Source organism: Pongo abelii, chromosome 4 (assembly GCF_028885655.2).
Source record: "Pongo abelii isolate AG06213 chromosome 4, NHGRI_mPonAbe1-v2.0_pri, whole genome shotgun sequence".
Taxonomy (NCBI): Eukaryota; Metazoa; Chordata; class Mammalia; order Primates; family Hominidae; genus Pongo; species Pongo abelii.
The window spans coordinates 89,866,715-89,884,621 of record NC_071989.2 but is presented as its reverse complement, the minus strand read 5'-3'; the positions used below and the strand labels follow the sequence as shown (position 1 = coordinate 89,884,621).

Here is a 17,907-nt window from a genome sequence, read left to right as displayed (position 1 = left end):
ACACACTATTCCATAGTATGCAAAATGGCTGCATCTATGAACTGGCTACAGAGTCATTCATTTTGGCTATCCTCATAACTAGTAATGATTGCTAGAACCAACGAGATCAAAAAGCAATTTTTAAATCAATAGAAAAATTGCTTCTGTTCTTTTGTACAGCAATACAAACCAAGAACCCCTTCTCTTCTTTTCTTTTTTCTTCCTCTATTTCCTTCCTTTTCTCTCTTGTTCTTTTTTTTTTAAAGGAATAAATTGTTTTACAGTAAAGCCCTTTAAGCGATAAAGTCTTAATAATATAAAGTGTCTGACATTTTGCATGCTTATTTTGGTAGGAATTTTTATATTTATACATCATACTCATTTACATATTATATTTGAATAACCTTGAAGTAATCCTGATGATTTTTCATTTTACTGTGGAATGCAAGGGCTGCAAGAGTCCACTTCTGCCATGCTCTATCACCAAAGATCAACTGTTTCCCCCACTGAACTCATAGACAACACAGATTTGGTCCATCTACCCAGTTCTGAAATCTCTCCAGGGAAGGAGATTCTAACACATTTCTCACATTGCAGTGAGAAAAATTATCTTTCTTTTCCTAGTAAGCAAAATCATCTTTCTTTTCTTAGAACTCAAAGGTCCCTACTGAAATAGAAGCTTATTTCCCTTTGCTTGGTTCTCAGCCAAGCTCAAGAACACCTGGAGAATAACTTTTAATATGCATCTTAAAATTATACCTCCCTTCCAGGAATTTTACAAAGAGCATCAAAGAACAGCTTTGTCAATTCCCCCTAGATCCTACACAGAGGTTTAATTATAATAACCAGATTTTAAAGATCAGCTCTGAATATTAGTAAGATCATATGGCAACACAGACTTATTTCTTTAGTTCTACCTTGGAATAGATGTGAGAAGAAATAATCACTGCACCAGGCAGTAGCTACAATGAGAGGATAAGAAATCTCATTCAGGCCAGGTGCAGTGGCTCACGCCTGTAATCCCACCACTTTGGGAGGCCAAGGTGGGCAGATCACGAGGTCAGGAGTTCGAGACCAGCCTGGCCAACAGAGTGAAACCCTATCTCTACTAAAAATACAAAAAATTAGCCGGGCATGGTGGCGGCACCTGTAATCCCAGCTACTCGGGAGGCTGAGGCAGGAGAATGCCTTGAATCTGGGAGGCGGAGGTTGCAGTGAGCCAAGATCACGCCATTGCACTCCAGCCTGGGGGACAGAGCGAGACTTCGTCTCAAAAAAAAAAAAAAAAAAGAAAGAAAAGAAATATCATTCATTTTGGATAAAGAAAAAATTGTGTTTAATAATTTAATCAGGAAAATGAAGCACTCAACATTCATCATGAGTAGTTACACAGAGCACGTAATCATCGGTCTTACCCTCACTGCTTCTTCATGCTCACTTAAAGCTGTTATTTTAATTTGTCACATTTCCATAGCAACTGCTGCCTCCATTTTTCTAGCTAAAGTACTAGGAATCATTCCCAACCCCCCTAAATGTTCCAGTATTCATCGTCAACATTGTAAAAACCTTTGGCTCTTCTCCCAAAATGGCTAGCTCTGCCCAGGGTGCTATTAAGAATCATGATCACTCTTGACCTAAATCTCCTCATCAACTGATCTAATATATGAAGACCTATCTTTCTTCTTGGTTGGAAAGAGTGGGGTGTCTCTGAGAGAAATCAAATAGAAATGCCTTTCTACCCCAACTAAATGTTAAACCAAATGAGAAATAGCACAAGGGGTAAGACAAGCAGAGGCCCAAATGCCACCTTTATTGGTGTGCAAAGCCAGGACAGAGAATGGAGGAAAGCTTAAAGTAGGAGCAAAATGGATTGTAACTGAGCCCTCCCACCAGAAGACAGACATGGCAGCCTATCCTGGCAGCACTAGGCTCTTGGTGGGAGAAAAAGGCCTGCCTAGGAAAAAAACGGGAAATGCATGCTCTGTGGTCAGGCTGGGTCTCAAAAAGGAAAAGCTGAACATGCTCAGACTACTCTTTCTAAATGTGTTGCAGATGTCACACATCCTTACCTGGCATAGGATGAGTAAAGTGACAGATGGAAACCAGTTCATTAATTAAACTCCTTCTACTTGGAAGATAACAGAAAAGAGGGAAAATTGTTCTCCTTCCTGCTCCCACTCCCCCCACATTGCAAGAGCTACCAAATAGGGTTCTCTAGTGATGGTGTCTCTTGGTTTTCATATACTCTATAGTAACCCAAAGATAGCAGGTTGAAACCTACAACAAAAATACTTTTATCTTAACGATAACTCTCTAGTTTTCCCCATGTTTGTCTATTCTGCTTCCATCTATTTTGTGCCTTATTTAGTTCACGTTCATTAAAATTTTTTCTAAACTTAAAAATCAAAATTCTTCCTTATTACTAATCTGAAAACCAACAAACAAAGAAGTTAAGTTAACTTCTTTAAGTCTCCATTTTCTCTTTGTAAAATGGGGCTAATAGCACCTACAACATAGGGAACAAACATTTTGAGGATTAAAAGATATTATGCATGTGAAATGCTTAGTAGTCCTATGTCTGTCACCAAAATAACACTCAGTACATATTAGAAAAGGTGATGGTGGCGATGGTGACAGTGATGATGTCAGTTCTTTTGCTCTTTCGTTCATGACCTAACTCCAAAATATATCCTGAAGAGTATGACATCTCTCCACCTCCAAAGTTACTACCTACTCCCTCTCACCTGGACTATTGTAGCAGCCCCCTCCTTAAATAACCTGAGGCCTTGCCCCTCTGTCATGGTTCTTCTATAGCAGGCACGGTGAGCATTTTAAAATGTAGATTTGATCTTGTCACTCTCTTACTTTAACCCCTCCAGTGCTTCTCATTACAGTTTGGACACAAGTTGGCCCTGCCCACCTCTCTGACTTCACCTTCCTCTACTTTCCTGCTGCCTCACCGGTCTGCAGCCCCGGGGTCTTGTTTTTTTTCCTCTAACTCCAAGCAGAATCTTTTGGGGGACTCTTTTAGGGAACTTTAGAGTCCAATATCAAAGGATAGTCCCTTCTCCTTTCCGGCTCCAAATTAAGTAATAAGTTCATCACAAAGTGCAAAATTCAAAATTTAACGCACTAAGAAACAAAAATTAAATCCCTTTTTTTTCTTTTCTGAGAAATAGTAATTATAAAACTTGGCTCATAACACACTCTGACCATTGGTTCATGCTTTATTTGTGGGATTTTTAAAATGTATAAAAATGTAATAATTAAGCTCATTACTGAAAGCCATAATCCAACATCCAAATATAATCCAACATCCAAATATGATCCTCACCTCCCTCCACTTAATGTCGCTATCATCCTGAATACAGGATGCAGAAGACCTGAATAGCTCTATCAACCACCTTGGGCCAGTTAATATTTATAGAATGCTCCACCCAACATCAGCAGAATATACTCTCTTTTCAAATGTGCATAGAAAATTCACATATATTTGGAAATTCCCAAATATTTGAAAATAAGTAACATATATGGTTCAAAAAGGAAGTCAAAAGAGAAATTAATAAACATTTTGAATTGAATTAAAACTAAAACAAAACATACCAAAACCTGAGGCATGCAGCTCAAGCAGTGCTTAGAGGGATATGTAGAGCATTAAATATATTAGAAAAGCCTGAAGGTTTCAAATCAATGACTGTAGTGAATTCTATAATGTTATGTTACCTCAGCATCACTTCTGAATATAAGTTGAACTTTCTCATGCCAGAGCAGGGCTTAGTCACACTTGACACAGTTTCCATTTCTCTGCCTCTTCCCAGTTCCTCAATGTGGTCGATCTAGATAGCCCCCGATACAATTGCCTCCAGTTGACAACCTCCCTATGGGGAAGCTAGATACAGCCCCATGGACATGCCCCACTGACCCCCACACCCCACACGGACTGCACGGAAATGTCACAGTAACCATCTCTCAGTCACAGCAACCATCTCTCAGTCACAGCGTGGCCCCACAGAACTCATGCCTGCTTGCTTTAAACTCACCAATGAAAACTCCCCATGGGAAACCTGCTTGGATAATACTTTGGACCCCAATAAATGCTTTAATCCCACAAGTCCTCTGTCTCTGCCTCTCTCTTGCCCCCACCCACTGGTTGAGCATGTGTGTCCCAAACGGCCCTGCAAGGTGTGCTGCCCTATTCTTTCTGGGCTCTGTCAAGGAATCAAACCGCTTCTGTTATGTGGTGTGTTTTGTTGTGCTGCCTCCTCTGTGTTTCATCTGCTGACAAACCCAGACTGCTTTCCTGGTCAGGGCTCTCCTAGAGAAAGGCTATCTTGGTAGGTATAAACTAGACACAGGTCAACAAGGAACCACAGGGTGTCTGCCAGTAAAAGAAGCGTACTGTGAAAGGGACACCTGGGCATGGGTCAGACACTTAGGCATTATTAGGCCATCCATCCCCCAGGATAAAGAAGTGTCCCATGAAATGTACATTGTAAGCATCCATAACCATCAGGGAGTGCGATCACAGCAAGGATGTATTTTACAGCCACTCTCCAGAGAGAGACCTCAAGACCAAATTAGAAAGAATTAAAAAAATATATCTAAGCTTCCACTTTAATAAACCAAAAAAAAAAAGAAAAAGAGCAAATTTAAGTCCAAAACAAGCAGAAGAAAGTAAATAATAAAGGCCAAATGACATTGAAAACAAACAAAAAAAAAACCAGTAGATTGCTTGATAGTACATGCTGAAAAAAAAAAGAAAATAAAAAAAGTAAAATAAATAAATAAATAAAAATAGCAGAAAATTAGTGAAACAAAAAGCTGGTTCTTTGAACAGATCAATAAGATTGTTAGACTTCTAGCTGACTGTGATGGTTAATTCTGTGTATCAACTTGACTGGCCCTAGGGATGGCCAGATTCAACATTATTTCTGGGTGTATCTGTGAAGATGTTTCTGGATAAGATTGGCATTCGAGTCAGGGGACTCAGTAAAGCAGATTGCCCTCTCCAATGTAGACATCATCCAATCCATTGAGGGCTTGAAATAGAACAAAAGGCAGAAGAAGGAACTTGCCCCTTATTTCTCCCTGACATCTCATGTCATCTCATCTTCTCTGGCCCTTGCACTAAGATTTACAGTTAGCAGCCCCAGTTCTCAGGCCTTCAAACTCAGACTGAATTAAACAACTGATATCTTTGGTTTCCAGCTTGCAGACAGCAGATTGTGGGACTTCTTAGCCTCCACAACTGCATGAGCCAGTTTCTCATAATAAATCCTCCCTGTGTGTGTGCATGCATGTGCATGCTTATACATTCTATTGGTTCTGTTTTTCTGAAGAACCTTGACTAATACACTGACCACGAAACAAGAGAGGAAAGAGAAAAGACACAAATCACCAAAATCAGGAATGAAAGATGAGAAATCACTATAAATCTATGGATATTAAAAAGATAATAGGAGAATATCACAAATAGCTTCATGCCATAAGTTAGACAAATTAGATGAAATGGACAAATTCCCAGAAAGGCACATACCATCAAAGCTCACTCAAGAAAAAATAACCTGTATAGCACTACATCTACTAAAGAAACTGAAGTCATAGTTTGGAACCTTCCAACACAAATATATAATATATACATATATATACACGCATGTATATATACATATATACACACATGTATATATACATATATACACACATGTATATATACATATATACACACATGTATATATACATATATACACACATATGTATATATACATATATATACACATATGTATACATACCCATAATAGAATGTCATAACAGCTTTATGAAATAATTTTGAAAACTTAGATGAAATGGATACATTCCTAGAAAAATGACTTACCAGATCTGACTCAAAAAAAAAAACCTACAGTTTTACAAGTATTTCTTTAACTAGTAAAGAGATTTAAGCTGTGGTTAATAATCTTCCCAAAAAGAAAACACCAGGCCCCAATGGTTTTACAGGATGTTTGACTAAATCTTCAAGGAACAAATCATCCCAATTTTATACGAACACTTAGAGACAACAGAAAAAGAGGAAGTAGTCCCCCAACTAATTTCAACTAAGTTTAATATTTATATCATAATCAGACATGATGAATACCTCTTCAAATATTTACGGGTCATACATGTTTCCTTCTTTATGATATGCCTATTCATGTCTTTTTTTTTTTTTTTGGAGATGGAGTCTTGCTCTGTTGCCAAGGCTAGAGCGCAGTGGTGTGATCTTGGTTCACTGCAACCTCTGCCACCCGGGTTCAAGCGATTCTCCTGCCTCAGCCTCCCAAGTAGCTGGGACTACAGGCAGACGTGACCATGCCCAGTTAATTTTTTTTTCTTTGTATTTTTAGTAAAGAGATGGGGTTTCACTGTGTTGGCCAGGCTGGTCTCGAACTCCTGACCTCAAGTGATCCACCTGCCTCAGCCTCCCAAAGTGCTAGGATTACAGGTGTGAGCCACCATGGCTGGTCTATTCATGTCCTTTGTCATGTTTTCTCATTGTATTATTTGTTCTTTTCTTATCGTTCTGTAGAAGGGATTTTTTTGTTTGTTTCTTTTGAGACAGAGTCTCACTTTGTTGCCCAGGCTGGAGTGCAATGGAGCGATCTTGGCTCACTGCAACCTCTGCCTCCTCAGTCCAAGTGATTTTCCTGCCTCAGCCTCCTGAGTAACTGGGATTACAGGCATGTGCCACCACGCCCGGCTAATTTTTGTATTTTCAGTAGAGAGGGGGTTTCACCATGTTGGCCAGGCTGGTCTCGAATTACTGACCTCACGTGATCCCCCTGCCTCGGCCTCCCAAAGTGCTGGGATTACAGGTGTGAGCCACCATGCCCAGCCAGAAATTTTTTAAAATATTAATCCTTTGTAAGTTTTGTGGCTATAAATAGCAATTCTCAGTATGGAACTTGTGTTTCCACTTTCTTTCAGATGTTTCTGATGAATAGAGGGTCTTAATTTTAATATGATCAAATTTATCATTCTTATCATGTGTAGAAACATTTTCCTTTCCTAAGTTCAAAAAGATATTCACCTTTGTTCTCTATTAAGAATTTCAAAGTTTTCTTGTTGATATTTAAGCCCTTAATTTATCCGGAGTTGATTTTTGCTTTCAGTGTGAGACAGTGACACAATTTCATTGAGTAATCACTTTTTGTGTGGCTCCATCTTTTTTAAATATTAATTTATTTTTAAATTATTTATTCTTTAACAAAATCTGCGTATATTTATGGTGTACAATATATTTTAAAATATATATACATTGTACAATGGTTAAATAAAGCTAACTAACATATGCATTACCTCAAATACTTTTGTATCATTTTTCTGTGGTGAAAACACTTAAAATCTATTCTTTTAGCAATTTTCAATATAAACTTTGTTATTTATACAGTTGACCCTTGAACAACATGGGGGTTAGGGATGCTGACCTCCCCACACAGTAGAAAATCTGTGTATAACTTCCGACTTTCCAAAAACTTAACTACTAATAGCCTACTGTTGACTGGAACTCTTATTGATAACATAAACAGCCTATTAACACATATTTCATGTTATGTGTATTACATACCATATTCTTACAATAAATTAAGCCACAGAAATGAATGTTAATAACAAAATTATAAAGGAGAGAAAATTTATTCACTACTCATTAAATGGAAATGGATCATCATAAAGGTCTTCATCCTCACAGTCTTCACATTGAGTAGGCTGAGGAGGAGGAAGAGGAAGAGGAGTTTCTGCTTTCTCGGGGTGTCAGAGGCAGAAGAAAATCTGCCTGTATGTGGACCTACACAATTCAAATCCATATTGTTTGTGGGTCAACTGGAGTCACCATGTTATTCAACAAGTCTCTTGAAAATTTTCTCCTCCTGTCAAACTAAACCTTTGTATCCTTTGACCAACAGCTCCCCAAATCCCCCAAACTCCCAGGCCCACCATTCTACTCACTGCTTCTATCCATTCAAAATTTTTAGATTCCACATATACGTGAAAACATACAGTATTTGCCTTTTTGTGCCTGGCTTCTTTCACTTACCGTAATGTCCTCCAGGTTCATCTATGTTGTTGCAAATAATCCCTTGCCCGCCTTCCATCATACTTATCTGACTAGACCTCAACCCCAGCCATTTAAATCCACCTCCTCACCTATTCAGTTATTTCACTGAATGAATCTGAAGAAATACACATAACTCACTGATGTCACTTCATAAACAGATTTCAAATGGGCTCTCAGAACTGCTCAACAAACCTATTTTCTTGTCAATGCATTTTCCTACCATTCTAGATTAGGAGGCAGTATAAGAGGGGTCAAATATAAGATTACCTGGGTTAAAATCTTACTTCTACCACTTACTAAATATGTGATCTTGGGGAAGTTAAACTCACCAAAGCCTCATTTTTTGTATATCTATCCCTCAGTAAAATTATCTTTATCTGTCCCTCAGTAAAATTCCTTATGAGAATAAAATGAGTTAATAAATATAAGCCAAAAATAGAATCCGGCACATAGTAAATACTATCTAATGCTTGTATTGTTATCATTGATGATGATTTCACATCTTACCTTCTCTCCTCAAACCTTTTTCTCCCACTCTTTCTCTTCACTGATGGCCTTGCTTTTTATTTCATTGAAAAAATTGAAAAAATAAGTCAAAAGTGAAGTTCCACAACTTCCTATCATCAAATCTTCCAATTTACTTGCAGCTGTACCCGTCACTCTACTACCGTACATAAACTGTTATTGTTCCTACAGTTAACTCCTCCACTTGGGTACCCTTCTAGTCTACTTAAGGAGTTGCTCCTGCAATTATCCCCTTTCTCTGCTGAATAACCCATTTTTAATTTTCTCAATCTGATCAGCATATAAAAATGTCATAAAAGTTGTCATCTTAAAAATAAAACCCTCCAACTCCACATTCCCCTACAAATAGGGTGCCATTTCTCTGCACATAAAAAATGTCTTTCAAAAATTGTCTATATTTGCTGTTTAGACTTCCTTCCCTCCCATATTCTCTTCGCTCCGATCCCATCAGCCTTTCACTTTCAGTACTCCGTGGAATCCCCATTTGACAAAGTGACCAGTAACCTCCAAATTTTCAAGTCCAAAAGACAATTCTCAGTCCTCATCTTATCTCTTTTCACACTTTCTCACTCCCTTCTTCACTTGGCTTTGAACAGAGTGTAACATTGGTCACTCTTTCTTCATCTGTTTTGCTTCACCTGCCTTCTCTTCTGTATCACTAAACTTTGATGTGCTCAGGACTCTAATCTTTCTCTGTTCTACCTACAGTCATCACCTAAGCTATCTCAACCAGAGCCATAGTTTTAATACTATTTATTCATTGATTACTCCTGAGCTTCTTATCATATATCCAACTGTCCACTTCACATCCTTGGATGTTTGACAGTTCAAACTTAACACATCCAACCAGAACTCTTCATTGCCTCCTTTGAAATTTGCTCCTCTCCTCATATTTCCCACTTTAGAACTCACCCAACTCACAACTCTACAATTCACCGAAGTGCTGAGGTCAAAAATCATAGTGCTGTAATTAACTCCTCTCTCACATCCTACAGTCCTGAGCAAATTCTGTTCATTCTACCACCAAACAGTGTATCTGACCCAACCACTTTTCACCATCTCCACTGAGGGTCCAAGCTATCATCATCTCTCATCTGAACTACTGCAATACCTTCCCAAGTGGCCTCCCAGATTCATGTCTTTTTCTCCTCTCAACAGCCAGAGTAACCCCATAAAAATATAAATCTTATTTTGCTACCTACTCCCATGCTCAAAACTTTACAATGGCTTTAAATCACCAGAAGAGTAGAAAAAGGCTTCACCATGGCCTACAGGCGCCACATGTTCCTGTGTAACTCTCAGACCCCATGTAATGCCACACGACTCCTCAGTCACTATGCTCCCCTTCTTCGCTGATCTTTCACTTCTTAGAAAGCACTAGCCCATTCTACATCTGCACAGAGATGTCTCCTTAAACTACCTACCCTATCCAGAGTAGCCACCCCCATCCCCAAGTCACTATCACCCATCCAGCTATATTTTCTCTATAGCTCTACAGTATGTAAAAATCATCTATTTAATTACTTAATTTACATCTATCTATCTAGTCTGTCCTCTCACACTTAGAATATAAACTCTATCAGAGCAGAAACCTTCACCCTCTTAATTTAACCGCCATATTCCCGGTAGCTACAACAGTGTCTGGCACATATAAGGCATTTTTAAACATCCTTGCTGAGTGAACCAATATCCCAGAAACCTCTCACAGCTAGTTCATCTTACAGGAGAAACAGTATTAAAGAGTTATTAAATGGCCGGGCGCGGTGGCTCAGGCCTCTAATCCCAGCACATTGGGAGGCCGAGGCGGGCGGATCACTCGAGGTCAGGAGATCGAGACCAGCCTGGCCAACATGGTGAAATCCCGTCTCTACTGAAAATACAAAAATTAGCCAGGCGTGGTGGTGGACGCCTGTAATCCCAGCTACTCAGGAGGCTGAGGTAGGACAATCGGTTGAACCCGGGAGGCGGAGGTTGTAGTGAGCCGAGATCGCACCACTGCACTCCATCCTGGAAGACAGAGTGAGACCTTGTCTCAGAAAAAATAAAGATAAAAATAAATAAATAAATAAATGACTCGCCAGTCAAAATAAACGGCAACTTTAGTGTTAAAGGCGCAATCTGGTTCCAAAGCTTGGGGTTTTTAGTTACTACACTACATTGCTTCACTATATTTTACAATTCACTAGCTGCTTATGAGTATGAATTAAGGCTCAGAAGCCTAATTTTCCAGACTACTTGGAGGACTCCCGCCCCATTCCACTCCACAAAGATTCAGCTCAGAGACTCCTTCCTACTCGGACCTAGCTCCGCCCAGCCCAGCCCAGCCCCGCGTCCGGCTCGCAGTGGCTTGGGCAAGGGCGCCTGCGCAGTGAGCGGGTCCCATGCAACGCATTCTGGGATTGGTAGTCCATGTTCCTCCAGTCTCCAGCATTCACAAGAAAAAGGGGGAAAAAAAACCATGCAAATTAGATATCTCTGAATTTCTTGCAAATTAAATAAGACGCAGATTCTGGCTCAGGAAAGTGATGCAAACGCGTCGTTTTCAAAGGAGAGACCTCAGCCTCGGGTCAGGCGCGGCGCAGACAGCGGCGCGGGGTCCTTGGCTGGGCGGGGCTTGCTCGCGGTGGCTTGTGGCTCCTTCCTACGCCGCTTCTCTCTTTCGCTCAGGCCCGTGGCGCCGACAGGATGGGTGAGCTGTTGTGGCCCGTTTAAGGGCGCCGCAAGCGGGACTTGGGGTCTTGGGGACGGGCGGGCGGATGCGAATAGAGTAGGGCGGGAGATGCCATGGAGAGGCTCCATGGGGGAGGGCCGGGGAAGCGCGGTTCCAGGAGGCACATGGTCCGGCGCGGAAGGGGCCCCTGAGGCGCGGAGGCCGCCGAGGTCGGGGTACCGAGGGACGCAGGGAGGCCAGCGCTTCCTCCCGAGCATTCGAGGGGGGCCTCGTTCTTTGGGAGAACACATCCTCCGGAGCCCTCTTCTAACGTTTATTAGTCGGTTTAGGGGAACTTGAAGGCCAAATGTTTGGCCCACAGGACAATAGTACGAGAGCCAGTCGGCTTAAGGGTTTATTCCAGGTGAAGCGAGTGTCTTAGAAGATGGGAAACACGTAGATGGCGTGTTTTTGCGGAAGAACTAAAATATTTAAATTTTAGGCAAGTGTCGTGGACTTCGTACTGCTAGGAAGCTCCGTAGTCACCGACGAGACCAGAAGTGGCATGATAAACAGTATAAGAAAGCTCATTTGGGCACAGCCCTGAAGGCCAACCCTTTTGGAGGTGCTTCTCATGCAAAAGGAATCGTGCTGGAAAAAGTGTAAGTCCATTGCTCCCGTCAAGTTTTAGTTTATTATATGAATTCGAGACATAAACTTAGGAATTCTTGTTTTGAAAGTAATTGCAGGTTTTTGTGTAGTAGTATTCATTTGGGCATTGTGGGGTAAAATTGCAAAGCGTTTGTTCTATTTAAAAGCTGGTAAAATTAGTTTTTGAGAATCAGGTAGTTAAGGTTTTTATTTAACGTTGGCCTGGGAGGAATTGGAGAAGATACTAGCAATGATGAAGTAAAGAACACAAACACCTTTACTGTGGGAGTTGTTATAAGTAAATGGCACGTGTCAGCTATTGAATCTGCAATCAAATGATTTTTCGACTTGATAAAGCTAAGGTGAAGAGAAGTGACTTGCATCAGAATTAGCTGAGGTCATACACCTAAGATTGAGACATGAAACTGCCAGTATTTGACTGGTTTTGACTTTTTAAAAATAATAATTTCATATAGTTCTATCATATTTGATGGTAGAGTCATTTGAACCCAGACTTTTTTTTTTCTTTTTTTTTGAGACAGTCTAGCTCTGTCACCCAGGCTGGCGTGCAGTAGCGCAAGGCTCCCTGCAACCTTAGCCTCCCAGGTTCAAGCAGTTCTCCTGCCTCAGCCTCCCAGGTAGCTGGGATTACAGGCGCCCACTACCACACCAGCTAATATTTTGTATTTTTAGTAGAGGTGGGGTTTCACCATGTTGACCAGGCTAGTCTCAAACTCCTGATCTCAGGTGATAACGCGTGCCTCGGCCTCTGAAAGTGCTGGAATTACAGGCGTGAGCCACTGTGCCCAGCCCAGACTTTCTAATTCTTATCTCAAATACCTTTTTTCTTCTTTTTTGAGATAGGGTCCCTTGTTACACAGGCTGGCGGTCTTGACCTTCTAGGCATAGATCTCCCACCTCAGCCTCGCAAGTAGTTGGGACTACAGGCCCACGCTGCCCCTCCAGTCTACTTTTATAACTGTAAAAGGTCTAGAAATTTCCCCATTGTGCTAATGAAATTAAGACTGGCAGAAAACCAGGTTGACATCACAGGACTTCAGCTCAGCCATTTGAGGTTAGATTGAAAAGACAGAAACAGTTTCTCATTAGTTCTCTAGTTAATGTGAAAAAATTATCTTTTTCAGAAAGCCAGCTCACAGTGCTATGCCTTTTGTATTTCAGAGGAGTTGAAGCCAAACAGCCAAATTCTGCCATTAGGAAGTGTGTCAGGGTCCAGCTGATCAAGAATGGCAAGAAAATCACAGCCTTTGTACCCAACGACGGTTGCTTGAACTTTATTGAGGTGAGTATTTCAACTCTATTGTACCTTCTGTTCTTGGGGTGGCTTCCCTCACATTTTAATCTGATGCAAGGGAGTTTCCTCACATGAAAGTATTTTTGTGATCGCCACTGACGCCAGAAATAAACTTTTTATTTTATTCCAGGAAAACGATGAAGTTCTGGTTGCTGGATTTGGTCGCAAAGGTCATGCTGTTGGTGATATACCTGGAGTCCGCTTTAAGGTTGTCAAAGTAGCCAATGTGTCTCTTTTGGCCCTATACAAAGGCAAGAAGGAAAGACCAAGATCATAAATTTTAATGGTGAAAACACTGTAGCAATAAATTTTCATATGCCAAAAAATGTTTGTATCTTATTATCCCCTGTTCTCACCACAAAGATCATGTTCTTTACCACCCCCCCCCCCCTTTTTTTTTTATCCTAAACCAGCATACGCAGGACCTGTACCAATTTTAGGAGACGATAAGACAGGGTTGTTTCAGGATTCTCTAGAGTTAATAACATTTGTAACCTGGCACAGTTTCCCTCATCCTTTGGAATAAGAAAATGAGATATATCTGGAATAAATGTGCAGTATTGTAGTATTACTTTAAGAACTTTAAAGGAACTTTTAAAAACTCACTGAAATTCTAGTGAGATACTTTCTTTTTTATTCTTGGTATTTTCCATATCTGGTGCAACACTTCAGTTACCAAATTTCATTGCACATAGATTATCTTAGGTACCCTTGGAAATGCACATTCTTGTATCCATCTTACAGAGGCCCAAGATGATAAATAGTAAACTCAAAATTGCTCCCCACTCTGTTTATTATTTAAAGGTGTCAAGATCTGTGTTGTAATGTGTCTACATTACTGTGTTTAAAATAGAATACAAGCATTGGACCACTTAGTTGATGGAAGTATATGCCAGGCAAGGGAGATAAGGTATATGACAAGCCATGTTTTCAGTGTCTTCTCATGAGGTTGTCAGAGACGTTCATGTCTTCAAAGACCAGTCAGCAAATGAAGTGGTTTAGTGTAGAGACAAGATTGGTTGTGTTTTGATAATTTAAACTAGGTATTGAGTACATGTGGATTTTGCTGTCCACAAATACTTGTTTCAGAGTTTTTATGGATACAGTGGCATGGTTGAAATGAAGCTGTGAACCTTCTGCTTTAAATCTGATGTAAGAAACTCCTGTTAACAAATAGTAAGTATGGGTTAATTAGCTCTTTGATCAAAGCCTAGCTTCACATTGTTTAGGATCTTTGGAAAACAATTGCTTTGGCTGCCCATTTTCCGTAGGATCAAGAGCAGAACCTTTGCCATGGCACAGAAGAACCCAGGTTGTGCTTCATACCTGCATATTCCAGCCTTAGCCTGCCATTTCTCTCCTTGGCTCTTTGCGCTCCAGCAACACTGGTCTCAGTTGGTGATCCTCAAACTTGGGTTCCACATCCAGCCTCAGGACCTCTGTTCCTGTTACTATGGTGCCTTGCCTTGCATGTCGCCTGCTCTTAATAAAGAGCTCGTGTGTTTTCCAGCACACTTGGGCTTATCTCTTGATGATGCTGCTAGTCTCTCCCTCCACAAGGGCGGAAAGGCTGCCTGTTGGTTTGCACCAGTGTTTACTAACGTATAGCTGCAGTCAGTATTTGGCTAAGCTGTTCCCAGGGGCTCAACAGATGCTTTCGGATGAGCCTTAACTGACCCAACCCTTTGTGATGCGGGAGAGATTGCTAGGCCTCGCTCACCAGGCCAGAACCAGGGAAAGAGGCCGCGGTTGCAGCGCGGTTCCAATCCCCGGGCGGCAGGCGCGGGGTGGGCAGCTCTCCCCAGGCGGTGGGGTCCTTGTGACCGCGGGGTGGGGCGCACCAGGAAGGGAGTGGGACAGCGCGGGCGCCCAGGGATGTGGCCTGGTTCCCCTGCCTTCTCAGATGCGTCAAGACACCTTCAACAATGGCTCGCAGCTGTACCCTCTTGGCTGCACCCAGGACGCCCTTTTCACTGCTAAGCAGTCCTACCTGAGGCCCAGAGGCTGCCAGATTGACCCATAAATAATCTCCGGCGCCTCAGATCCAGAAGCGGCTGAGCCTGATCTTAGTGCCTTCTCCTTTCTCTGTGTGGCCCCCCAGCCCCTTTCCCCACCGCCTTGTGTCCGAGGCCCTTTCCTTCATGTATCCATGGAGGAGAGACATAAATACAGATCAACAAAATAGGGAATCCATAAATAGACATTCAGAAGTATGGCCAACGGATTTATCTTAAAACCAATGGAGGAAGAAGAGTTTCAATAAATGATGTGGACTTCCATTTGTCAAAGACCAAAACAAACAAAGGAACCCCAACCTTACATGTAATACACACTTCACTCAAAATGGATCATATATCTAAATGTAAAATGGAAAGCTATAAAACTTAAAACACAGACTATCTTTACAACCTAGGCTTAGGTATAGTTTTTAGACATTACACCAAAAGCACATGCCATAAAAGAAAAAATAGATAAGTTGGTGGATTTCATTAAAATTTAAAAACTTCTTCTCTCTGAAAAATCCTGTTAAGCTGGGCGCTGTGGTTCATGCCTGTAATCCCAGCACTTTGGGAGGCTGAGTTGGGAAGATATTAATAGCTTGAGGCCAGGAGTTCAAGATCATCCTGGGCAGCAAAGTCATACACTCTTGAGGGAAGAGAGAGACCTTCTCATATTGTTTTATAGTTTTATACTCAGTACCTGTTTTAAGAAAAAAGGAAGTGAAATCAAAGACAGGCGGCCCGGCGCCGGGCCTAAAACCAGCCCTGGGCCTGCCTGGCCTAAACCTAGTAGTTAAGAATCAACTTACAACTTAGAACCTGATGTTATCCGTAGATTCCAGGCACTGTATAAAAAAACATTGTGAAACTCCCTGTTGTGTTCTGTACCAGTGCATGAAACCCCTGTCACATATCCCCTAGATTGCTCAATCAATCACAACCCTTTCATGTGACATCTTTAGTGTTGTGAGCCCTTAAAAGGGACAGAAATTGTGCACTCGAGGAGCTCAGATTTTAAGGGAGTAGATTGCCGATGCTCCCAGCTGAATAAAGCCCTTCCTTCTACAACTCAGTGTCTGAGCGGTTTTGTTTGCCGCTGGTCCTGCTACACTTCTTAGTTCCCTGACTGGGAAACAAGGTTACTGACCACGGCCGAGGCAGCCCCTTAGGCGACTTAGGCCTGCCCTGTGGAGCTTCCCTACGGGGGACTCCCGGCCAGCCTGAGTGATGCAATCCAAAGAGCGTTCCGGGTAGGCAATTGCCCCAGTGGAACGCCTTGCCAGAGCAGTGCTCTGGCGTAGCAGGCTCCCGCGGAGGATTAACACGGTGGCTGAACACCGGGAAGGAACTGGCACTTGGAGTCCGGACATCTGAAACTTGGTAAGACTAGTCTTTGGAACTTGCCCCACTCCATCTGAGTGGAAGCGTGGCCTGATCACCCACGGTGTGCCTGCATTGGCACTTTTGTTCTGGTTTTGACTTGAATTGCTGGATACTTTGGTTTTGGTTTTGACTTGGCTTGAATTTTTTGGCACTCGGATTTTGAATTTCGTGGTTTTGGTTTGGTATAAACAGTAAAAGTGTGTGTGTGCCCTCTTTACCCGTTCTTTGTCTTGTGAGTGTGTGTGGTGTGAGCGTGGTATTTTGTCTCAGGAAAAAAACAAACAAACAAACATAGGTCAGGTGCAAAGTAAGCCCACCCCACTAGGAACTATGTTGAAAAATTTCAAGAAAGGATTTAAGGGAGATTACAGTGTTACTATGACACCAGGAAAACTTAGAACTTTGTGTGAAATAGACTGGCCAGCATTAGAAGTAGGTTGGCCATCAGAAGGAAGCCTGGACAGGTCTCTTGTTTCAAAGGTATGACACTAGGTAACTGGTAAGCCAAGGCACCCAGACCAGTTTCCGTACATAGGCAGTTACAGCTGGTTTTAGACCCCCTTCCCCCCCACAGTAGTTAAAGAGAACAGCAGCATAAGCAGCTGGCAGAGGCAAGGAAAGACCAGCAGAGAGAAAAAGAGACCATCTATACCAATTCTAAGTTAATTTAGACTAAACAAAGTCTTATTAATAGCAAAGGATAATTGAAATCCCAAACTGACAAGGTTTTCAACAAAAGTGAAGTTTGCTAAAAGTTAACAGTGTAACATGTATTATGGTAACTTCTAATCTTGTGGCCTTAGACAGTCTGGTCTAAAGACATAAAGAAAGTTCGCTTTAAAAAAAAAAAATGGTTATCTTCAAAAAAAAAAAAAAAAGGAAAAAAAAGGGGAGAGGCAGAATTTATGTAAAAAGAGTGTTATATGGTAAATTCTTGTCCTGAAATAAATTAACTGGTTGTTTAAAAAAAAAAGTTTGTAATAAGTCAGAAAGTTAAGACATGTTGAAAAATTGTCTGCAAAAGTCGTGAAAGAAAAAAGTTATAAAAAAATTTATGCAAAAAATGTTGTATAATTTAAAAGTAATAAGGCCTCCTGAGTACTATTTAAAAAAAAACAGTTTATGTGCAAGGTGTATAAGAAAAGTAAAATATACCTTTGGTAAAAAGATTATAAAAGGGCATAAAAATGTGGATTTTTACCTACATTAAAAAGTTAAAAAAATTATTGTTTTAAAAGTTTAAGAAAGTTTTAAAACGTTAATTGTAAAGAAAATTCTGTGTGTAACCATATTAGCTAAAGTTAAAAAGGTGTCA

The 17,907-nt window shown here is 41.1% G+C and overlaps 2 protein-coding genes across 2 annotated transcripts in view; one reads left to right on the top strand and one right to left on the bottom strand.

Moving 5' to 3' along the window:
* Positions 1-11,053, bottom strand: part of LOC100441661 (V-type proton ATPase subunit S1-like protein) — a 46,352-nt gene extending 35,299 nt beyond the window's left edge. Inside the window, exons 1-2 of the mRNA XM_054555711.2 lie at positions 10,894-11,053; positions 8,576-8,627 (exon numbers count right to left, since the gene is read on the bottom strand). Coding sequence (XP_054411686.2) covers positions 8,576-8,627; positions 10,894-11,053 — 212 coding nt within the window. The remainder of the gene's footprint in view (positions 1-8,575; positions 8,628-10,893) is intronic.
* RPS23 (ribosomal protein S23) lies at positions 11,049-13,535 on the top strand. Its single transcript, XM_009240867.3, has 4 exons — positions 11,049-11,282; positions 11,746-11,905; positions 13,077-13,197; positions 13,340-13,535. The coding sequence occupies exons 1-4, from the start codon at positions 11,279-11,281 to the stop codon at positions 13,484-13,486; spliced, it is 432 nt and encodes a 143-aa protein (XP_009239142.1). The 5' UTR covers positions 11,049-11,278; the 3' UTR covers positions 13,487-13,535.
* Positions 13,536-17,907: the final 4,372 nt, after the last annotated feature.

Coding starts and splice junctions, on each gene's coding strand:
- RPS23 (XM_009240867.3), top strand. Junction 11,906..13,076: donor GGAATCGTGCTGGAAAAAGT/GTAAGTCCATTG, acceptor TTTGTATTTCAG/AGGAGTTGAAGCCAAACAGC. Junction 13,198..13,339: donor GTTGCTTGAACTTTATTGAG/GTGAGTATTTCA, acceptor ATTTTATTCCAG/GAAAACGATGAAGTTCTGGT.